Here is a 17,383-nt window from a genome sequence, read left to right on the forward strand (position 1 = left end):
TGCCTGCAGGGACACTCCCAGGAAACCCCACTCCCAGCTCACTCCTCTCCCGGGCCACCCAGCTGGGAGCGGGGTGGCACCAGGGCTGGCTGTGGCAGGACTGGGACTCACATGCCTGCCACCTCCCTTGGTCCCCCATCTCACCAAAGCAAGGCCATGCTGCCATGAGCCCCAAGGGCAGTTTTTATGTGCCTCCACCTCCTGCCGACCGAAGGCAGCCTCCCTGCCCCGGCGTCCCTCTGTGCCCAGGCAGGTGCTGGGCTGTGATCCCGGGAGCGTGGTAGAGCCAGGCCACAGGGGACATCACACTCTGGGAAGGAGGGACACACTTCCACAGCGACACGAAGCCCTTCTTCTGCCCGCCCTGCTCGGGGCGCAGCCCGCTCGGCAGAGCCGGCGTGCTCCGGCGAAGGGGGGGAGGCCGCGCAGGCACCGCGGGTCAGGCTGTGCCTGCGGAGGACTGGATTTGGGCAGGATCCCAGCAGCTGCCCTGGGGCACGCTTCACCCCGGCCAGAAGAACGGGTCACCGAGGGCCTTGGTGAGCTGGACAGAGGGGCTGCCCCGGGGCCGGTGCCGGGAAGAACCTCCCGCTCCTCCTGGCAGCGCTCCGGCAGCCCGTTGGAAAACAACCGTTCGCTTTGTTCTTTCACAAGCAACTAAAAGAACGGGGGAAATCCCAAATTTCAGCAGTGGTGAAACAGTTCCTGTAACCCCGTTTTGGGGCTGGCAGGCACAAGCCCCGCTCTGCCCCAGGGGTTTCTTCACCCTTGGCTGTCTGCTGCCCTTCGGATCCACCCCTTTGCCCAATCCAACCCCAGGAGTGTTCCCGTGGGGCTCGGCACGGCTCCAGCGCGGGGCACGGAGCTATAAATCCGACAGCGCCGGCACCGCTCCCCATCCCACTGGGGAAGTCCGTGAGGCGAGATGAGGACCGTGGGCTTGAGCCTGGGGCTGATCCTGCTGTGCTTGCTGCGTGTGCAGGCTGGGGAGCTGGGAACTGCGGAGCCGGACAAGAGCAAGGTGACCCTCAGCATCCCGGGAAGGGAAGGGAAGGGAAGGGAAGGGAAGGGAAGGGAAGGGAAGGGAAGGGAAGGGAAGGGAAGGGAAGGGAAGGGAAGGGAAGGGAAGGGAAGGGAAGGGAAGGGAAGGGAAAGGAAGGGAAGGGTTTGTTCTCTAGTCACCAGCAGAGCAGGGAGGACTGTGGAGGTGTTTTGGTACTGGGGACAGCTGGGGTCACTACAGCCACCATTGCTTTGCTGACACACCCAGGTGAGGACAGTCATCCAGCTTCTGCATAGGTGTCCCTAAGGGAATTCTGTTTCTGGAATGGGATGTGGGTGTTCCATGCACTGAGGTTGTCAGGGCTTTGTCCCTGAGGAGGGGACACTCTAGACTGCTCCTCTGGACTCACAGCCTGCTCTCACTGCCAGATTGCAGGGACATGGTACATCACTGCTATGGCATCTGACTCCAAGGTCTACCTCCAAAAGAAGGACCAACTGAAGATGGCAATGGCCAACATTGAGGTCCTGGGGAATGGTGACCTGAAGGTCTCCTTTGCAATTCCCACGTAAGTCCCACATGCTTTTCTCCACAGGCTTCACTTGACCAACCTCCTCCTTGGACCTTCACTGGTGGGTCTTCACCTCAGTGCACTCACCGAAGACCTGGGCAGGGGTTGAGACAGGAACACCAGGGGCTTGGGACAGCTGTGGGCACCCCGTCTTTAGGGCAGGATCAGAGCAACACCGGCCAGGACCAGTGCCACCACAGAGGGTGGGACGGGACCCTACAATTACAAATTTCCCAGCAGAACCAGCCTCATTCCAGATGCTCAGAGCATGAGTGAGGGCATCAATAATCCCCAAGTGCCAGCACTGTCCCCTGCCATCCCAGGTACCCATTGTTCCAAGGGTGGTATCTGTCCCCTCCTCCCCTGGCCACACCATCCCACCTCTGAACAGCAAGTCTCACATCTGGGATAGCAACCCTTGAACAGGGGAGGGGAAAGGGAGTCACTTCACCTCAGCTGGAGCATCCTTCACTCTTCTGCAGCCCTGAGAGATGTATGAAGTTTGAATCGATCTACACGCCAACAGGCAGCCCGGGTGAATACTACAGCTCTGGTGAGTGGGGGTGCCTGGCCCTTGGGGCAGGATAGAGGCATGTCCCACCATCCCTGCCTGAAGCAGCTGGCTGTTCCTGGGGACATGGTCCTCAGGACTGCCTGCCCCTCCTGTATCCTGGGTGGGACATCCCTCTGTGTCCAGGTGCCAGCTACACCCCAGGGCTGGTGGCCCAGCAGCATGGCAGACCCTGCAATCCCTCCCTCTGGGATGAACACATTGAGACCAAGCTTAAACCCTAGGGAAAAGCAGGTTCCTTCAGCAAAGAGGCTGTGAGTGGATGTTCCATGGGGATGGAGCAGGAGTGGTTTTCCACCATACCCAGTCCAAGGAACAGTCTGACACTGGCAACAGCCTGCACTGACCATCCATAGCCCTTTCTGCCCTCGCCTCCCCATCCCTCTGCTCTGCTGTGGTCTGTGGGTTCCCCAGGCTTTCAGAGAAGCCCTAGCAAGAGGGAAACCAGAATGGGGAGTTATCAAGGAATGACAGGCTTGGTGGGCTTCATGCTCTTTAACAGCCCCTTTGTAGCATGGGGGTTTTCAGGAGGAAGTAATTAATTTTTCTCCACGTCCTTTTGCAGACAGAGGCAATAAGACAGTGCGGCTGGTGGACACCGATGGCAGGTCCTACATGGTTGTCTTTGCCACCAGAGAGAAAGAAGACGGGAAGATCTTGCATATGCTGAGACTTTACAGTGCGTAGGCAGCAGTGGTGAACTGCTCTGAGGGTCCTGCAAAGCCAGGAGCCAGGGGACATTCTCTCTCCACTTCTGCCTTGGGTGAGGTGCAGGAGTGGGGCAGGGACTATCATGTGTTCCCTGTGTGGCAGGGAAGGAGCAGTATTTTGGGGTGGCAGGGGAGGCTGGGGCTCAGGCTCTCAGCACTGTGCTGCAAGTCCATGGCCTTGGGTAAGCTGCTTGGTGGAGAAGGGTGGAGAGTGGGGGTCCTGCTGCACAGGCAGAACAGAATCAGTGGGGACAGGAACCAAGAGAGGAGTCACTGTGCTGGTGTCAGGACCTCTGGCTCATCTTGTACCCTGGGTGGGGTGTCTCATGTGCCTGGCCACCACTGCTGTCCGGGACCTCCACCAGTGCCTCCAGCCTTCTCCCAGGGACTGCCATCCATCCCACCCTCAGCTGGACACACTCACCAGCTTCCCCGGAGATGCAGGGTCAGGCACAGCCTGGAGCTAACTCATGTCTTTGTCTTTAGGCAGAACCCAGTGGGTGAGACCCAAAATCAAGATGCTGTTCAAGAGACTTGCTAAGCTGAATGGCTTCACCGACGAGACAATCTGGATTTTGCCCAGGCAGGGTGAGCACTGCCCAGGGCCAATACAGGGACATGCACGCAGGGACCAGCTCAGCCCATCAGTACCACCACTTTGTGGTCTGAGCTGGCAGGATGGAGTGCTGGCAGCCAGCAGTGTTCTGGCTGGTCACACTGAGCAAGCAGAAACCCACAAGTTCCTTCTGAGTAGGCTATTTTGGGTGCTAAATGGGACTATTCAGACCACAGTGCCAGACTTAGGCTTTCTCTTTGTTTCCACAGAGGAATGCAGACTTGGTGAACTGTAGGTGAGTTGCCACAGTGCAAAACGGTGTTTGCAATGTTCTCTCCTGGAAATTGACCGTCTTGGTGCCCCCAAGGCAAGGGCCACCAAGAGCTCTTTGAATTCCTCTGGGGTTGAGCTGTTAGAACTGGTGCAGGACCCTGCACACAGGTAGGACCATTCCTTTGCATACTGCTCTACAGCGGGGACCCCCAGGTAGCAGTACCCAGGGACTCCCAAGGAGCAGTGTCCAGAGACCCCCAGTGGGAAGTGTCTGGCACTGAACATGGGCACGTGAGCTGAAACCACCAGAGAAATGTCTGCCCAGCCTTTTGAGCAGTGAGGGCCAGGCAGTTCTGCCAAAGCGACCCTGGGCTTGTGGACTGGCAAACCTGGCCAGAGTGGGTCGGTGTCTCACCATGCAAACCATATTTGCTGTTGCCCCCCTAACCTGTACTTTCCCACCACACAGCCATAGGGGTTACTAGAAATCCATTACTGGAGATGCCTCACCCTACAAATCTGGGGAGAACTGGAGAAGAATGCATTGAACCTAATGGAAAGTCCCACTGGTCTCCTTGTCTCACCCAGACACCACCTCCCACCTGTTTTCCAGAAAGTGCAGACTGGCTCGTGGATGCTCTTGCCAAGCAATGCAAGACCCATGCTCTGAAGCTCCAGGCTCCTGCTCCATCATCCTTCTTCCAAGCTCTGTTGTCAGGACTCGGACACAGCCCCTGCTCCTCCAGCACACAGTCCCTGCTTTTTGCCAAATAAACAGAAACCCTTCCCAGGTCTTGGTGTAGCTGTCTGGGGAGAACCTGGGGTGCTGAGCCCTGTGGTCCCTCCTGTTGTCCTCCTGGGGGCTGTGGATGGTGAACAGCCAGGAGTGATCCCAGCTGAGGTTGCCCAAGTGAGGGCTGTTTCAGAGCCACAGGATTTTCCCTCCTGGGTGCCTCCCAGAGAGGCAGGACCAGGCCAGGCGGAGGTAAGGCAAAGGGTGCAGTGAGGCTGGGAATCCTGTGGGCAAGAGGGGATGCATGGAGAAAGGCCACTGAGAGTGAGGCTGGAGTTTGGAGGGTTACATCCACCCACACCATTCACCACCTATCCTCCTCTTGCCCTGCAGTGGCTGCAGCTCTCTGTTCCCCGGGAGCCCCAGGAGCTCATCCAACAGCTGAGGCTGAGCCAAGGCAGGGCAAGATTCAGATTTGGGACCTCTCTGCCCCACTGCAAGCTGTTGTGGAACATGGCTGTCTGAATCCTCTGGAGCCAAACCTGGAGAGCTGCCTGTGGTTTCTGCCCCTGGGCACCACACAGAGAAAAACCCCTCTGGAGCTGGGGTCCCAGGGCACACAAGCTGACAGTTCAGTGTTTTCTGGGTGTGAATCCCATCTGTGCAGAGGCAGCAGTGGATCCCCATGTAGCCCTCCATAGTCCCTCAGCCCTTTCATCAAGCTTGTATCTATCTCTGCTGCTCATCCAGTGCTCCTTTGTCCCCCCAACAAATCTGGCCAGATATCATCATATATCTGATAAAAAGGGACTTTTTTCCCCTGAGTGTTCCTAAGGACTCCCTGTGTTTAGGCACCTACCCAGCAATGGTGGCATCCTGCAGCAAGGAGCTTCACTCGCCTCTGCTCTCCCTCTTGCTTGTCATACTGATTCCATCTTCAGCTGCTCAGCCAGGGGCCATGGGAACACACCAAGGCTGGTGGGGACCAGGCTGGTGCAGTAGGGATCAGCCCAGACACTAGGGTACCAAAAACTGATGGAAAGAGCAGAGGGGTGTTGGGGCAAAGGAAATGCTGGGACGGCCTTTGATGGCTGAGGAGCAGTTTGAGACTGGCAGCTGATGGCTGCGGCTAATGCAAGATCATCTCCTCTATTTGTGCTCCTTATGCTGTTCCACATCTTAAATCTTTGACAAGCCTCCTTGTCCTCCCAGCCTCTCCTCTCACCCTTCTCTCTCCTTCCCTTGTTCAGGCCATGTCCCTGCTGGGGCTGCATGGCCAGACCCAGACCTTCACCTCCCTGAAAAGGTGAGGGCACAACTTAGATTTACATGGAGCTTTGTCCTATTCTCTGATCTTCTAATATCTCCTCATGCTGCCCCTCTGGCACTCACTGCACGTGGATGAGATGTTTTACCGGGTATCTGTCAGTCAGCACAGTGACCGGCCTGGGTCCTTTCTCTCTCTCAGCTACTCTTTACTGAGAGGGGACCAACCACTGGGACAGGCTGCCCAGAGAGGTTCTGGAGTCATGTCTGGAGGAGCTCAAAATGCCTGGACACAATCCTGAGTGACTGCTCTGGGGGACTCTGCTTGAGAAAGGAGGTTGGACTGGATGACCTTCCAACCTGAATCATTCTGTGATTTATCTTAGTGATATCTTCTTCCCTAACCTATGCCAGCTAGTCCACTGCGAGCTTTGATAGACTCTTTCCAGGTGACATGGGGATGTCCAACACCCATGTCTTGTTGACTCCTCCAGAGAGGTGTATTTCTGAGGTATGATTTTCCAGCGGAAAAGTTGCATTCAATCTGCCCTGTGTCATAGTTTGCCGAGACATAAACCAAATCTGGCCTTTATTGCAGCTTTTGTGTGTATCTCCTACACTGTAAGGGGACCTACTTATCTGTTGTCCCTCTGAACAGCTCTATAGAGCCTGGCACATTCTCTCCTTCTCATCGTCTGGTGAAAACTAGAAGGCACCAAAGGGAGTGTAAGTGGCAGATGGGGTGCTACAGTGATGCTTGAGTTATTTTGTCTGGAAATGTCATCTCCTCCGTCTTATTACTTACTTGCCCTTCTCCATTGGTAGGACAGAACATCTGAAGTGTTTGCAGAGAAGATTGTCCATTCTGAGGATCCACCAAAGCTCCTTCTTGGCCAAGGTGGAGGCAGGGTTTCTTCACTTTTCTATCAGCTTTTTTTTTTTTTTTTTAATTTAACCCACTACTTTCAAGTGTTTTCTAGTGTTAAAGTCCTGCTGCCAGAGCCTTTGAATAAAGTGCAGCTGTCTTTTCTCAAAGGAGAGGAGCAAGGTGCCAGATGCTGGTGTCTTCATTGTTTGTCTTACATTGTTGCCTGCAGCTGTCTTCAATAAGTTACAGAATGTTTATGTTACTTCTAATCAGATTCTTTAAATTGATGCACTCATGCTGGGCTCCATTTAGGATTCCCAATATTATTTAGGGCTTGTATTTGCTAATAGCAGCTTAAGCACTCAGAGGGAAGCTAAGCTGGCCTTTCCAGACAATCTCTGTGCCATATCTGATAGTTAATCCTCTTGACTTTTCATTTTTTTCTCTTTTTGAAAATAAAATGTAACTGTATGGGATCATCTCAGGTTGTCAGAGTAGCACCAGCTAGCACAAGGATGACACTTGAATTTCAGCCTCTGAGCCAGGTCCCACTTGCTGCTTGGGACCTGTGGGCTCTTGGTGATCCCAAAAAACACTGAGTGCAAGGGTGCCCAACCAACCTGCCTGGAGCAGTCCTGTGTTAGAGGGTCCTGGATGTTCCCTTGCATGTGACGGGTGCAGCACCAGTCACCAGCCAGCAGTGTAGTCACCACAGCAGGAGTCACTCAAGCAACATGCAGACATCAGGACCAGGCTTGTCTATCTGCCTTGGATGGTGCAGTGAGACCACAGGGCTCCCCAAGTGCTGCTGGGCCTGGTGGATGTGAGCCCAGAACAGCCTTTCAATACACATCCAGGGGTCTATCGAAATCACACCCATGTCCCAAACCACTGAAGCTGCCAGACACACCTACTGTGAAGAGAGGTGCAGGAGAGAAGCAGCAGCCAGCAGCCCCGTGCTGGGGTCTGCTCCTGCCCCTGCTCCACAGCCAGCACTCAGGGCTGCACTCCTTGTCTCTCTCTGGTCGGCAGCCAGAGGAGCGCTTGCCTGAGGAGCACACGCCACGCCAGCCCAGGGTGTCTGGCTGTAGTGGGGTGACCCTGGCTGGATCCCAGGCACCCAGTAAAGCCTCTCTATCTCTCCCCTCGGCATCTGGGTAGGGGAGAGAAAATATGATATTTATGAGTTAAGATAAGGACTGGGATAGATCACTCATCATCACAGGCTCTAATAGAGATATTAATTGAATTTACTGCTAACAAAATCAGAGCAGGATAATGAAAAGTAAAGTAAGACCTTAAAAACGCCTTCCCCCCCAACACCTCCCTCTTCACCAGCTCTACCTCCTTCCCCACAGTGGTGCAGGGAGACAGAAATGGGACACTGCTAAGGGACAGAAGTCATTCCCCTGCTCCAGCACAGGGTCCCTCCCATGGGGAATAGTTCTCCATGAACTTCTCAAAAGTGAGTCCAATTCAGAAGCAACAGTCCTAGCAAACTGCTGCAATGTGAGTCACTTTTCCATGGGGTCAGTCCTTCAAGAAACAGGCTGCTCCAGTGTGGATCCCCCATGCTGTCACAGCTCCCATAAGCAAATCTGCTCTAGCGTAGGCACCTCTTTCCACAGGTCTGCTGGTTCCTGCCAGAATCCTGCTCCACCATGGGCTTCTCATGGGGTCACAGACTCCTCTCAGGCATCTCCCTGCTCTAGCATAGGCTCCTCCAGGAGCTGCAGGTGGATCTCTGTACTCCTATCGAATCCTTGGGCTGCAGGGCGCCATTGTTTTCACCACAGGCTCACGGGAATCTCAGCTCTAACACCTGGAGCAGCTCCTTCCCCTCCTTCTCCACTGACCTTCATGTCTGCAGAGCTTTTCTCTCACATATTTTCACCCCGCTCTTATCTGGCCACAATTACAACTGCACAAAAACCTCTTTCTTTCCTTCTTAAATATGTCATCTCAGAGGCATTACCACCACTCCTAATTGGCCTAGCCTTAGCCAGTGGCATGTCATCTTTGGAGCCACCAGGGATTGCTTCTGCTGGATATAGTGGAAGCTTCTGGCAGCTCCTTGCAGGCCACCTCTATAGCCCCCCTGCCAAAGCCTTGCCATGCCAACCCAATACACCGGTGCATGTCTCGAAGTCCACAGCCTCAGCACGGCAGGAACCCTGTCCCTGCCACAAACACAGCACTGCTCACCTTGCAGACGTGTCCCTCATTGCCCTATGCCACAGGGCAGTTCCTGGCAGTGTCCCTGGAATGTGGCTCCTCATGAACAGCAAGGCTGTGGAGCTGGCCTGTGCTTCCCTTGAACCTACCTCAAGCTCACTTGATTCATTAGATTTGATTGCAAATCAAATGCAACTTAATTAGCAGAAAGGGAAACAGTCCCTGCCAATGGCTGGCTGATCATTCCCTAATGACTATCAGATCAGCACATGTAATTGCAAAGCCCTACAGTTATTGGAGAATGAAATTAAGAGGCCACTTGCATCCCACTTACACAGCACTTCTGACAGGTTCTCCTGCCTTGGCTCGCAAGCAGAGGAGTTTTGCTGTGGTGGGACACGCAATCTGCTGTGCCTCACGGCCCTGCACCCTCCAACTTTCCGTAAGGCAACTACTGCCAAAGAACCCAGCCTGTGGAGGCCCATGAGCCCACTGGAGGGAGAATATGACAATACCCTGGAAAGATGCACTATAGGCTCCAGGCACTCCTCACAGCTCAGGGTGAGAAAAGAGGCTACCCCCACGGTGCCCTGCAGCGCTGTGTTAATTTGTCCCAGTCCTGTCCTCCCCATTGACCTGCTGGCCTTCCCTACCACTTTTACCCTAATCAGTTCATGTTCTAGAGAGTTCTCCCTTCCCTGTTTTCCCAGTATAACCCTGCCCATCCATCCTGGCATTCCCTCTTAGTCCCTTTCCTGTGTACTACCCCTGACCCCTCAGACAATTGGATCCCTAATGCTCTTCTCCACCCCGTCTTTCCATGTATTTATATCCTGGACTTTTCTTTGTCTTTTTCCCCTGGACCCCTTCAGCTTTGCCCTACAATATGTCTGTGTGTGTGTGTGTGTGTGTGTGTGTGTGTGTCTGTCTGTCTGTCTGTGTGTCTGTGTGTCTGTCTCTGTGTGTGTCTGTGTTTGTCTGTTTGTGTGTCTGTGTGTCTGTCTCTGTGTGTCTGTCTCTGTGTGTCTGTGTGTCTGTCTGTGTGTGTCTGTGTTTGTCTGTCTGTGTGTCTGTGTGTTTGTCTCTGTGTATCTGTGTCTGTATGTCTGTGTCTGTGTCTGTGTGTCTGTCTGTGTCTGTGTGTCTGTCTGTCTCTGTGTGTGTGTGTCTGTCTGTGTCTGTCTGTCTGTCTGTGTGTCTGTGTGTGTATCTGTCTGTGTGCGTGTGTCTCTGTGTGTGTGTGTGTCTGTCTGTGTGTCTGTGTGTGTGTGTGTGTCTGTGTGTCTGTGTGTGTCTGTCTGTGTGTCTGTGTCTGTGTGTCTGTGTGTCTGTGTGTGTCTGTCTGTGTGTCTGTGTGTCTGTCTCTGTGTATCTATGTGTCTGTGTGTGTCTGTTTGTGTGTCTGTCTGTGTATCTGTGTCTCTGTGTGTCTGTGTCTGTCTGTCTGTGTCTGTCTGTCTGTGTCTGTGTCTGTGTCTGTGTGTGTGTGTGTGTGTCTGTCTCTCTGTCTGTCTGTGTGTGTGTGTGTGTGTGTGTCTGTGTGTCTGTCTGTCTGTGTGTCTGTGTGTGTCTGTGTGTGTCTGTGTGTCTGTGTGTCTGTGTGTCTGTCTCTGTGTATCTGTGTGTGTCTGTGTTTGTGTGTTTGTGTGTCTGAGTGTGTCTGTCTGTGTATCTGTGTGTCTGTGTGTGTGCTTTTGCTCTCCTGGCTCCTGCTCCTTGGCACAAGGCACTCCTGGGGAAGGTTGTGTCCCCCACCACCACAGACCGCAGCCCCAGCCTGGTTTTCTGGTGGCCCAGGCTGTGGTGCTGTCCTGGGGGTACCAGCTCTTTGGGATGCCCTTGGTTATGGAGAGGTCACAGGGTACAGGCTGCTGGGGGTGGGTCATCTCCCCAGAGGTCTTGTGCTGGGTGTGTCTGTGTGATACTTGCCCAGAGGAGCAGCCCTGAAGTTTTCCATATCTGCTTCATCAAATTAACTCAAGCGCTCTGTGAATATGTAATTGTGGTTAAAATAGGTTTATTCTAGGTAAAGGGAAAAGTTTTCAGTGATGCCAAATGGATTTAGGATCCCAAACACCTCCTGTATTTCCCCTTAACACCTCCTTAATTTGTATTAAGTGAACACTTTGGGCCTCAAATCTCCTGGAAAGGCACCGTGTAAGACCCCAGAGTTCCCCAAGTGCCACTGACCATGGGATCTGGCAGTTGTGGAACCAGAACAGCCTTTCCCCTTTCAATATACACCTAGGAGTATATCGAAACCACACAGATATCCCAAACCCTGTCCAAACCCTTGTATAATTAGATCTAAGGAGCTAATTCCTACGCCAAAGTAATTTTTGGCAATGGATTTCAGCAGCCAGCTCTTGCAGGCTTGCTGCTCCAGGGGGGACCACAGCAGCATGCTCGGGCAAAGGGCTCTCCTTCCTGATGCAGCCATCTCCCAGCTGGGATTTGCTTCTCCAGGCTGACCATGTTGCACCATATTTTCTCCAGTGGACTCTATTCTTCTGGCATCCTGACAGCCCAGCTCAGCTTCCTCCTCAAGTGGGTTCCTGTGCAGCACCCAGAAAAGTCTCATTAACATGACACAACATCAATATTTTCCCACACAGACTGGAACACTTTTGTCCCCATGGCCAGTTTAGCATCCTGTACCATACTGGTGGCTCAAGATTCCCCTGATTATCCAGTCAAGAACTGCTCTGCAGTTCCAGAGCTCTTGTGCACTTCAACTTTTCTTTCTTTCCCCTGAAGCCTTGCAAATGTCTGGGGTCAGATTCCTCTTCTCCCCCATCACAAAAACACTTTGCACCCTCACTGCTGGATACACAAGGTACAGACACCAAGTTCATTCTTCCTGAGCCCAGGTGCAGCCACATTTCCCTCCCTCAGCAAATCTCTGAAGACTCTCCTCCCTCCCTAATGCTGCTGTCCCAGTGCCCTCATGTTGTCACTGGCCATAAGTTGTCATTGTCCTCTTGGAACATTGGCAGCAGGAGATCTGACCTCCAGGGTGCTGTACTGAGGACACACCAGGACTGTCTGTCCCCAACTACATGGCTGAAGGGTGAGTACTTACCCCATGTAACTCTGCAAGCCATTCTCACAGGCTCCCTGCACTCCCTCATCTTCCAGTACAGGCTCTTTTCTTTCCTTGTAGACATTCCACTCTTTCCAGAGTCCCTCCTTGGTATCTGTATATTGCTTGTTTGCTATGAGAGAAGCTGTTTCACCAGCTTCTCCTTTGTGCTTAGAAGGGACTTTTTTGATGCCTTTTCTTTCTCTTTTATGTTTGAATGCTCAGCTTCCCAAACCTGCCCAGTTGCAGGAACTAGCTCACCTCACTTCTGATTTGTGCTTGTTCTCAGCACCAATCTGCCCCATTGATGTTCCTATTTATGCCAAATGGCATCCACTCATGTCTACTGGAGCTCTGAAGTTATTTTCCCAAATAGCTCTTCTAAAAACAACCAAAAGGAACAGGTACAAAAAACCCGCCCCATCAGCTCACTTTATGCTGGTTATGTTGTCCTCATATCCAAGGATAACTAGAATGACTGTTGCAGACAGGTGATTATAGCACCTCTGCCCCTCCAAAGAGCTGTTCTTCCTGGAAGGAAGAAACTGGAGCCTATGCCTAAAGGATTTCTCTCCTGGTAATTTGTTCTCACCCCAAATTGGCTGGGGGATCTGTGATGGGCTCCCAACACCACTTAGGCAGAAATTCCTTTCCTTCCTTACAAAGGCAGTTTAGGTCCAGGAATATATTTTGGTCGTGTCTTTCAATGTCCTGTGCTGGCCTCTCTCCTCATCACACACTCCTATCCCTCCTCCTGAGTGTTCCAACACCTCTGCCCAGATCACACCACCTGCTTCTGTGACTCTGGGAACATCTGCTCCCATAGGCAGCTCCATGGACTAGTCTGAGTTTCTCTACAGCAGAATTGCACAAGACTACCATTGCTTGTGATCTTTCCCATGAGCCAAATGTGAAGACACCAGCCCACACTGGTCTCCCAGTTGCTCTTATCCCTCAGGTTTTTTCCTTCTCTCTGCGGTTGCACACTTTTTACCAACTCCTACTCTTCATCACAACCCAAACCAACATGTAAAGTACATGCCTCTCCTTCAATCTCTATTCCCTTCCTGGTTCAGAGCCTGGCATCACATCCCTGAAGGTGTCTCCCATCCCAATGGCATGCTTCCTTGCATTGAAGACTGTGTCCATGAATGCCATGGCATCCATGCTCAGGCAGCCCAGCCTTGGGCTGGCTGTTCACACACCCCCAGCTGCCCAACTGCTGGGCACCAGGACAAACCCACAGTCCCCCCAACCCTCTGGATTGTAGAGCACATCCACACCATAGCAGGGTTGCCCTGTTCCCTCTTGGAGGGCCCTTGCAATGTTGTTTGAGGGTGCTCAATCCTCTCAGCCTGGCACCCCCCTTCTCTTTGCTCCTGGCAGATGTTCCCGTCCTTCTCTCTGGAAAGACCTAATGACAACTCTGTCAGCACCAGTAGGTTCTTACAGACTTGTGTGAATCACTGGTTCATCTCCTGGCCTGCTCCTCTTGCAAATTCAGTAGCTTTAGTTTCACACTCGAAATATTCTATATCTCATCTTCATTTATCCTTAGGCTCCAGTTTCTTGTTATGCCCACAGACTTTCCTGCAGGCCGGTGTCTCTGCTTTTCCTTGCCACTCTCAAGCCTGATGGAACTACAGTCACCTTTGGATGCCATTCTGGTCCTCCACACTCTCAGAGGTACCTGCCTCATGTTGTTTTTTCAGTGCAAACATGAGGCTGACAGGCTGACATCCCCAGTGCAGTATTGGCCAGCAGGCTCTTTGTGACATTTGATGGAGCGGGCAAGCAGGACACCTTTCTGTATCTTCACTAAAGGTGTAAATACAATTGGTTCCCATGAAGGGCAGTAGCTGTTCAAGTAGGGTCTGACCTGTCACATTTTGTGGGATCTTTAGACCAATCTCCAGCTGCAGGCCAGGAAACCTGGAGGGAAGAGAAGAGCTACTGCTGCATCTGTTCCCTGATCTTCTCCTACTACTGCATCTGTTCTTGTGTAACAGTGTTTGGGACCATCAGGAAAGCCCTGTGTATGTCCACAATACAGTCCTGTCATGTTCTCGGATGTTAAAGATGTCACTGAAGAAGCAGCTGAGTGACCTGAGACACTGAGTGACCTCGACCCTCCCGGCACCAGGGACAGGTCTCTCAGTGGCCTGACACAGAAGAAGAGCCTGGGGGTGCTGGTCAGGCAGTGATGGTGGGCGCACAGCTGGCAGCTTCTCACTCTCCCTCACCAGCACATCCAGACCTCTTACTGCCTGGGAGGGGCCCAGGGGCTGGGTCCCTAATTCACAGCATCCTCTCCCTCTGTGACTGAAAGTCCCCCACTGCTGGGCTGGACTCACAGTGGCAGCTCCAGAGAGCCCAGCTGGTACAGCCCTCAATGGGTGAGGTGGGTCTCATCCCATCCATAGAGCTGGGTATCAGTGTGGGGCACTGCACAGCTCCTCATCCTCTCAGAGGGTGGCAGAAGGATGGCATGTAGCATCCTCCAGGATAGAATAGGAGGGGAATCTTTAACACTGCTAATTGTTTGGCCACAGGAGCTGTCCCAATAAGCAATTCTGGGAACTCTTTCAATAAGAAATAAATACTGCCCAGATGGACAAACTGTGTTGGCTGTCCACACATTGCCTTGGCATGCCAATGTCCTTGGTTAAACCTTTTTTCTTTAATCATTTATCTACATGAGGGCTTTGTCAGGCTCCCTGGAAAGTTTTTATTCAGAAGCAGAGCCCTTTCTGAGGTGAAACAGTGCAAAGCACAGCAGTAATACTCAGCTGTTTGCACTTCTGGTAAGCGCTGGATAATCTTGTCTGGGCTCAACTTGCAGACACCGCAGAGCCGGATGTCTTTCCCTTAATGCAATAAAATATGCATAAGTAGGAAAACCTTTGTCAGTGGGCTGATCTTTGTAGTTTCTAGAGCTGGAAGTTAATCCTGGGAACAGAAAGCTGCTTCCACATGTGAAATGGTGATGAAGCAGAAGTGCAAGTGGAAGAGCAGATGGATCTGGTTCATGATGTGCTTCAGGAAGGGTTCAGGGACTCTCAACCAAGAGCAAAAAGGGTGGTACCTGGTGGTTGTAAACAAAGGGGTGGGAATGGATGTTTTGCTCAATGTGTGCAGGGAGATCCAGCCACAGATACAGTGAAATCTGTCCTCACTGGACCTCAGCCCAGTGGGGATTACTTTACATGAAAAACTCTGTAAGAATCCTTCTGAGGAAAAATTATGGAAACTAGTGTCCTGTGATTGATGGAGCCAAGATTTCCCAGTGGGAAACCAGCATGCTTTATCTCATTCAGGTTAGGCTGGACTACATCCTCCCAGAAGACATGGACAAGGCAAGGCTCGGTGAGGAGCCCAGATTTCAAGACACCTACAAAATCAGCAGCTCCTTTGGAAATAAAATGGGAATTTCCCATCCCTTTTTACCCATGATTCCCAGGGCAGAGGTGAGCCAGAGCAATCTGCAACCCCTTTGCTCTCCTACTGCCAGGGAAACCTGAGAGTTCATTGGTCATTCCTGCCAAGTGTAGCAGCTTTAGTATTGGGCTGGAAATGCACCTCTGGAGCTTATGGGCAGAGGGAGAGGATGGAGAATCCTCATGGCAGGGAAGGGGTGGGTACTGTGAGTCCCGGCTGTGTCTGTGCTTAGCCTTCATCAGCTCAAGACACTGATAAATGAGACCAAACCATAATACACACTGGTGGAGCTTGCTGAAAGGAACAGCATTGTCACCAGGGATAAAAGAATAATGAATTCCTGTTTTCAGAGTTCAGGAGAGACCCCTGCTTTCTCCAGAGAAGCCAGAGTGTATGCAACTCCAGGGGTACACAGATAACCCATCAGGGTGCAGGAGGAAAGTATATTTGGGCAAATATACTTTGGTATTATATATTTAGTGCAAATATATATACAAATTAATTAAAAAATAATATTTTGAATCAATTATTATTAAATCTTTATCTTATCCTTTTTAAATGTCAATTCATGTATATGTTTTACAATCTACATGTATATAACTTATGAATAAAGGGAGACATGCCTGCCAGAAGGTTGGAAGTGCCTGCAGTTAGGGTAGAGGCACAGGTGGATTCCTAAGCTTTCATCCAGCAGGATCTTGCAAGCCCCCAGGGTGATGACCATGGCTTTAGTAGGTCCCTCTCTGGCTCTACTAGGAGATCAGGTCCCACCTTGCTGCCAGTCCTGCTTATCCCTGATGGATCAGTGCTGGAGGATCCAACTCAGCCCCACTGTGGTGGGGGCTCCCATGGCCCCATCCATCTCCCCACCATTTGTTCCTAGATGAAGAAATAGTGCCCCTGCCCCATGGCTGAGTGTGATGCTGGGGAGTGCTGAGGTCACTTCCCTAAATTCCTCCCAGGTCAAACTACGACAGGTACCCACAGAAGTGCTGTGTTGGTTTTTATCTCAACTCACATTTTTGTGCCTCCAGTTCCCAACTCCATTTCCAGAGCAGGGAGGTTGCAGAAGCAAGGAAGGGAGGGAGGGAGCAGCATCTGGTTTGGGAAAGTCTTGGGCAGGGGCCACTAAACTGGGGAGTGCCATTCCTAAACCATGACAGCAGCTTTTTCTTGGGGAAGTAAAATCCCAGACAGGGATTTTTTTTTTTTTTCCCCAGTCCCTTTCACAGGAGCAAAGGGCCAAGGAAATTAAGGAATCAAAAAAATGTAAGAGGTAACAATTCTTCTGGGAGCAGATAACATGGCTGGCCCCATGCCATGGCCCATGCCCCATGCCATGCATTTACCTCTACCTGGCACCTTCCTGCTCAACCATGGTGGCAGGAGGAGCCACAAGCAGGTGGCAATTCCTTCCAGAGCCAGGTCTGACATCCCTGTCACACCACACCATGGCAGCTCGCTCTCAGCATTCCTTGGACAGGCTCAGAGTGGGCTGACAGTCTGCCAGGGCACCGCTGACGCTCTAACGGGGCTCCCGCTGGGAGTGTGTCGGCCGGGGCTGAGCCCAGCCATGCAGCACGGCACAGCCATGGGAATCCCCACTCTGAGAATCAGGCAGCACATGCTGGCCAGCGGGGTCCCAGACAGCAGATCCCATACAGCATCCTGGCATTTGTGTTTGCGCCAAGGCCTCAGGTCTATGCCCAGAGCATGGGGCCAGAGACTGGATGCCAGGATTTTGCACAGCATCCCCTGACTTCATGGGGAAAACCCTGGGGTGGCCTGGGAGCTCTGTACCAAAGAGAGACAACCTGATATTCCTGCTGGACGTGGCTGTTGGCGTGACCGGGGTGTCCATGTGGCATCTCTGGGGCTTGTGGCTGTGGAGGCACATCACCACCAAGCGCCCACTGTCCTGCAGCCAGACGGGACATTTGTACTCCAAAGAGGTCATAGGGGTTGAAAACCAAACCCTACAGATGTGAGGCTAATACAGGATATGGAAAGAGGTTTTGCAAGAGAGTGACCCAGGAATGTGGCTCTGACTGGGGAGGGACGGGGTGCTTGGGCAGTGCATGCCTCCATCCAAAGCCAATGGCTGCAGATGAGGTCTGACAGACCCAGCACTCAAAGC

The 17,383-nt window shown here is 52.3% G+C and overlaps 1 protein-coding gene across 1 annotated transcript; it reads left to right on the top strand.

Annotated features, from left to right (window-relative positions):
* Positions 1 to 732: 732 nt before the first annotated feature.
* On the top strand, positions 733 to 4,474 carry LCNL1 (lipocalin like 1). Its single transcript, XM_021533724.2, has 7 exons — positions 733 to 1,021; positions 1,432 to 1,571; positions 2,057 to 2,127; positions 2,711 to 2,824; positions 3,342 to 3,443; positions 3,681 to 3,706; positions 4,298 to 4,474. Exons 1-6 carry the CDS (start codon positions 926 to 928, stop codon positions 3,704 to 3,706), a joined length of 549 nt encoding a protein of 182 aa, XP_021389399.2. The 5' UTR covers positions 733 to 925; the 3' UTR covers positions 4,298 to 4,474.
* The last annotated feature ends 12,909 nt before the right edge of the window (positions 4,475 to 17,383 follow it).

This window comes from Lonchura striata, chromosome 22 (assembly GCF_046129695.1).
Source record: "Lonchura striata isolate bLonStr1 chromosome 22, bLonStr1.mat, whole genome shotgun sequence".
Taxonomy (NCBI): domain Eukaryota; kingdom Metazoa; phylum Chordata; class Aves; order Passeriformes; family Estrildidae; genus Lonchura; species Lonchura striata.

Bases quoted from the DNA above. Each gene is read 5' to 3' on its own strand.
- LCNL1 (XM_021533724.2), top strand. From the start codon at position 926: ATGAGGACCGTGGGCTTGAGCCTGGGGCTGATCCTGCTGTGCTTGCTG. The intron at 1,022-1,431 runs GTGACCCTCAGC...TCTCACTGCCAG, and splicing joins CGGAGCCGGACAAGAGCAAG to ATTGCAGGGACATGGTACAT. The intron at 1,572-2,056 runs GTAAGTCCCACA...ACTCTTCTGCAG, and splicing joins GTCTCCTTTGCAATTCCCAC to CCCTGAGAGATGTATGAAGT.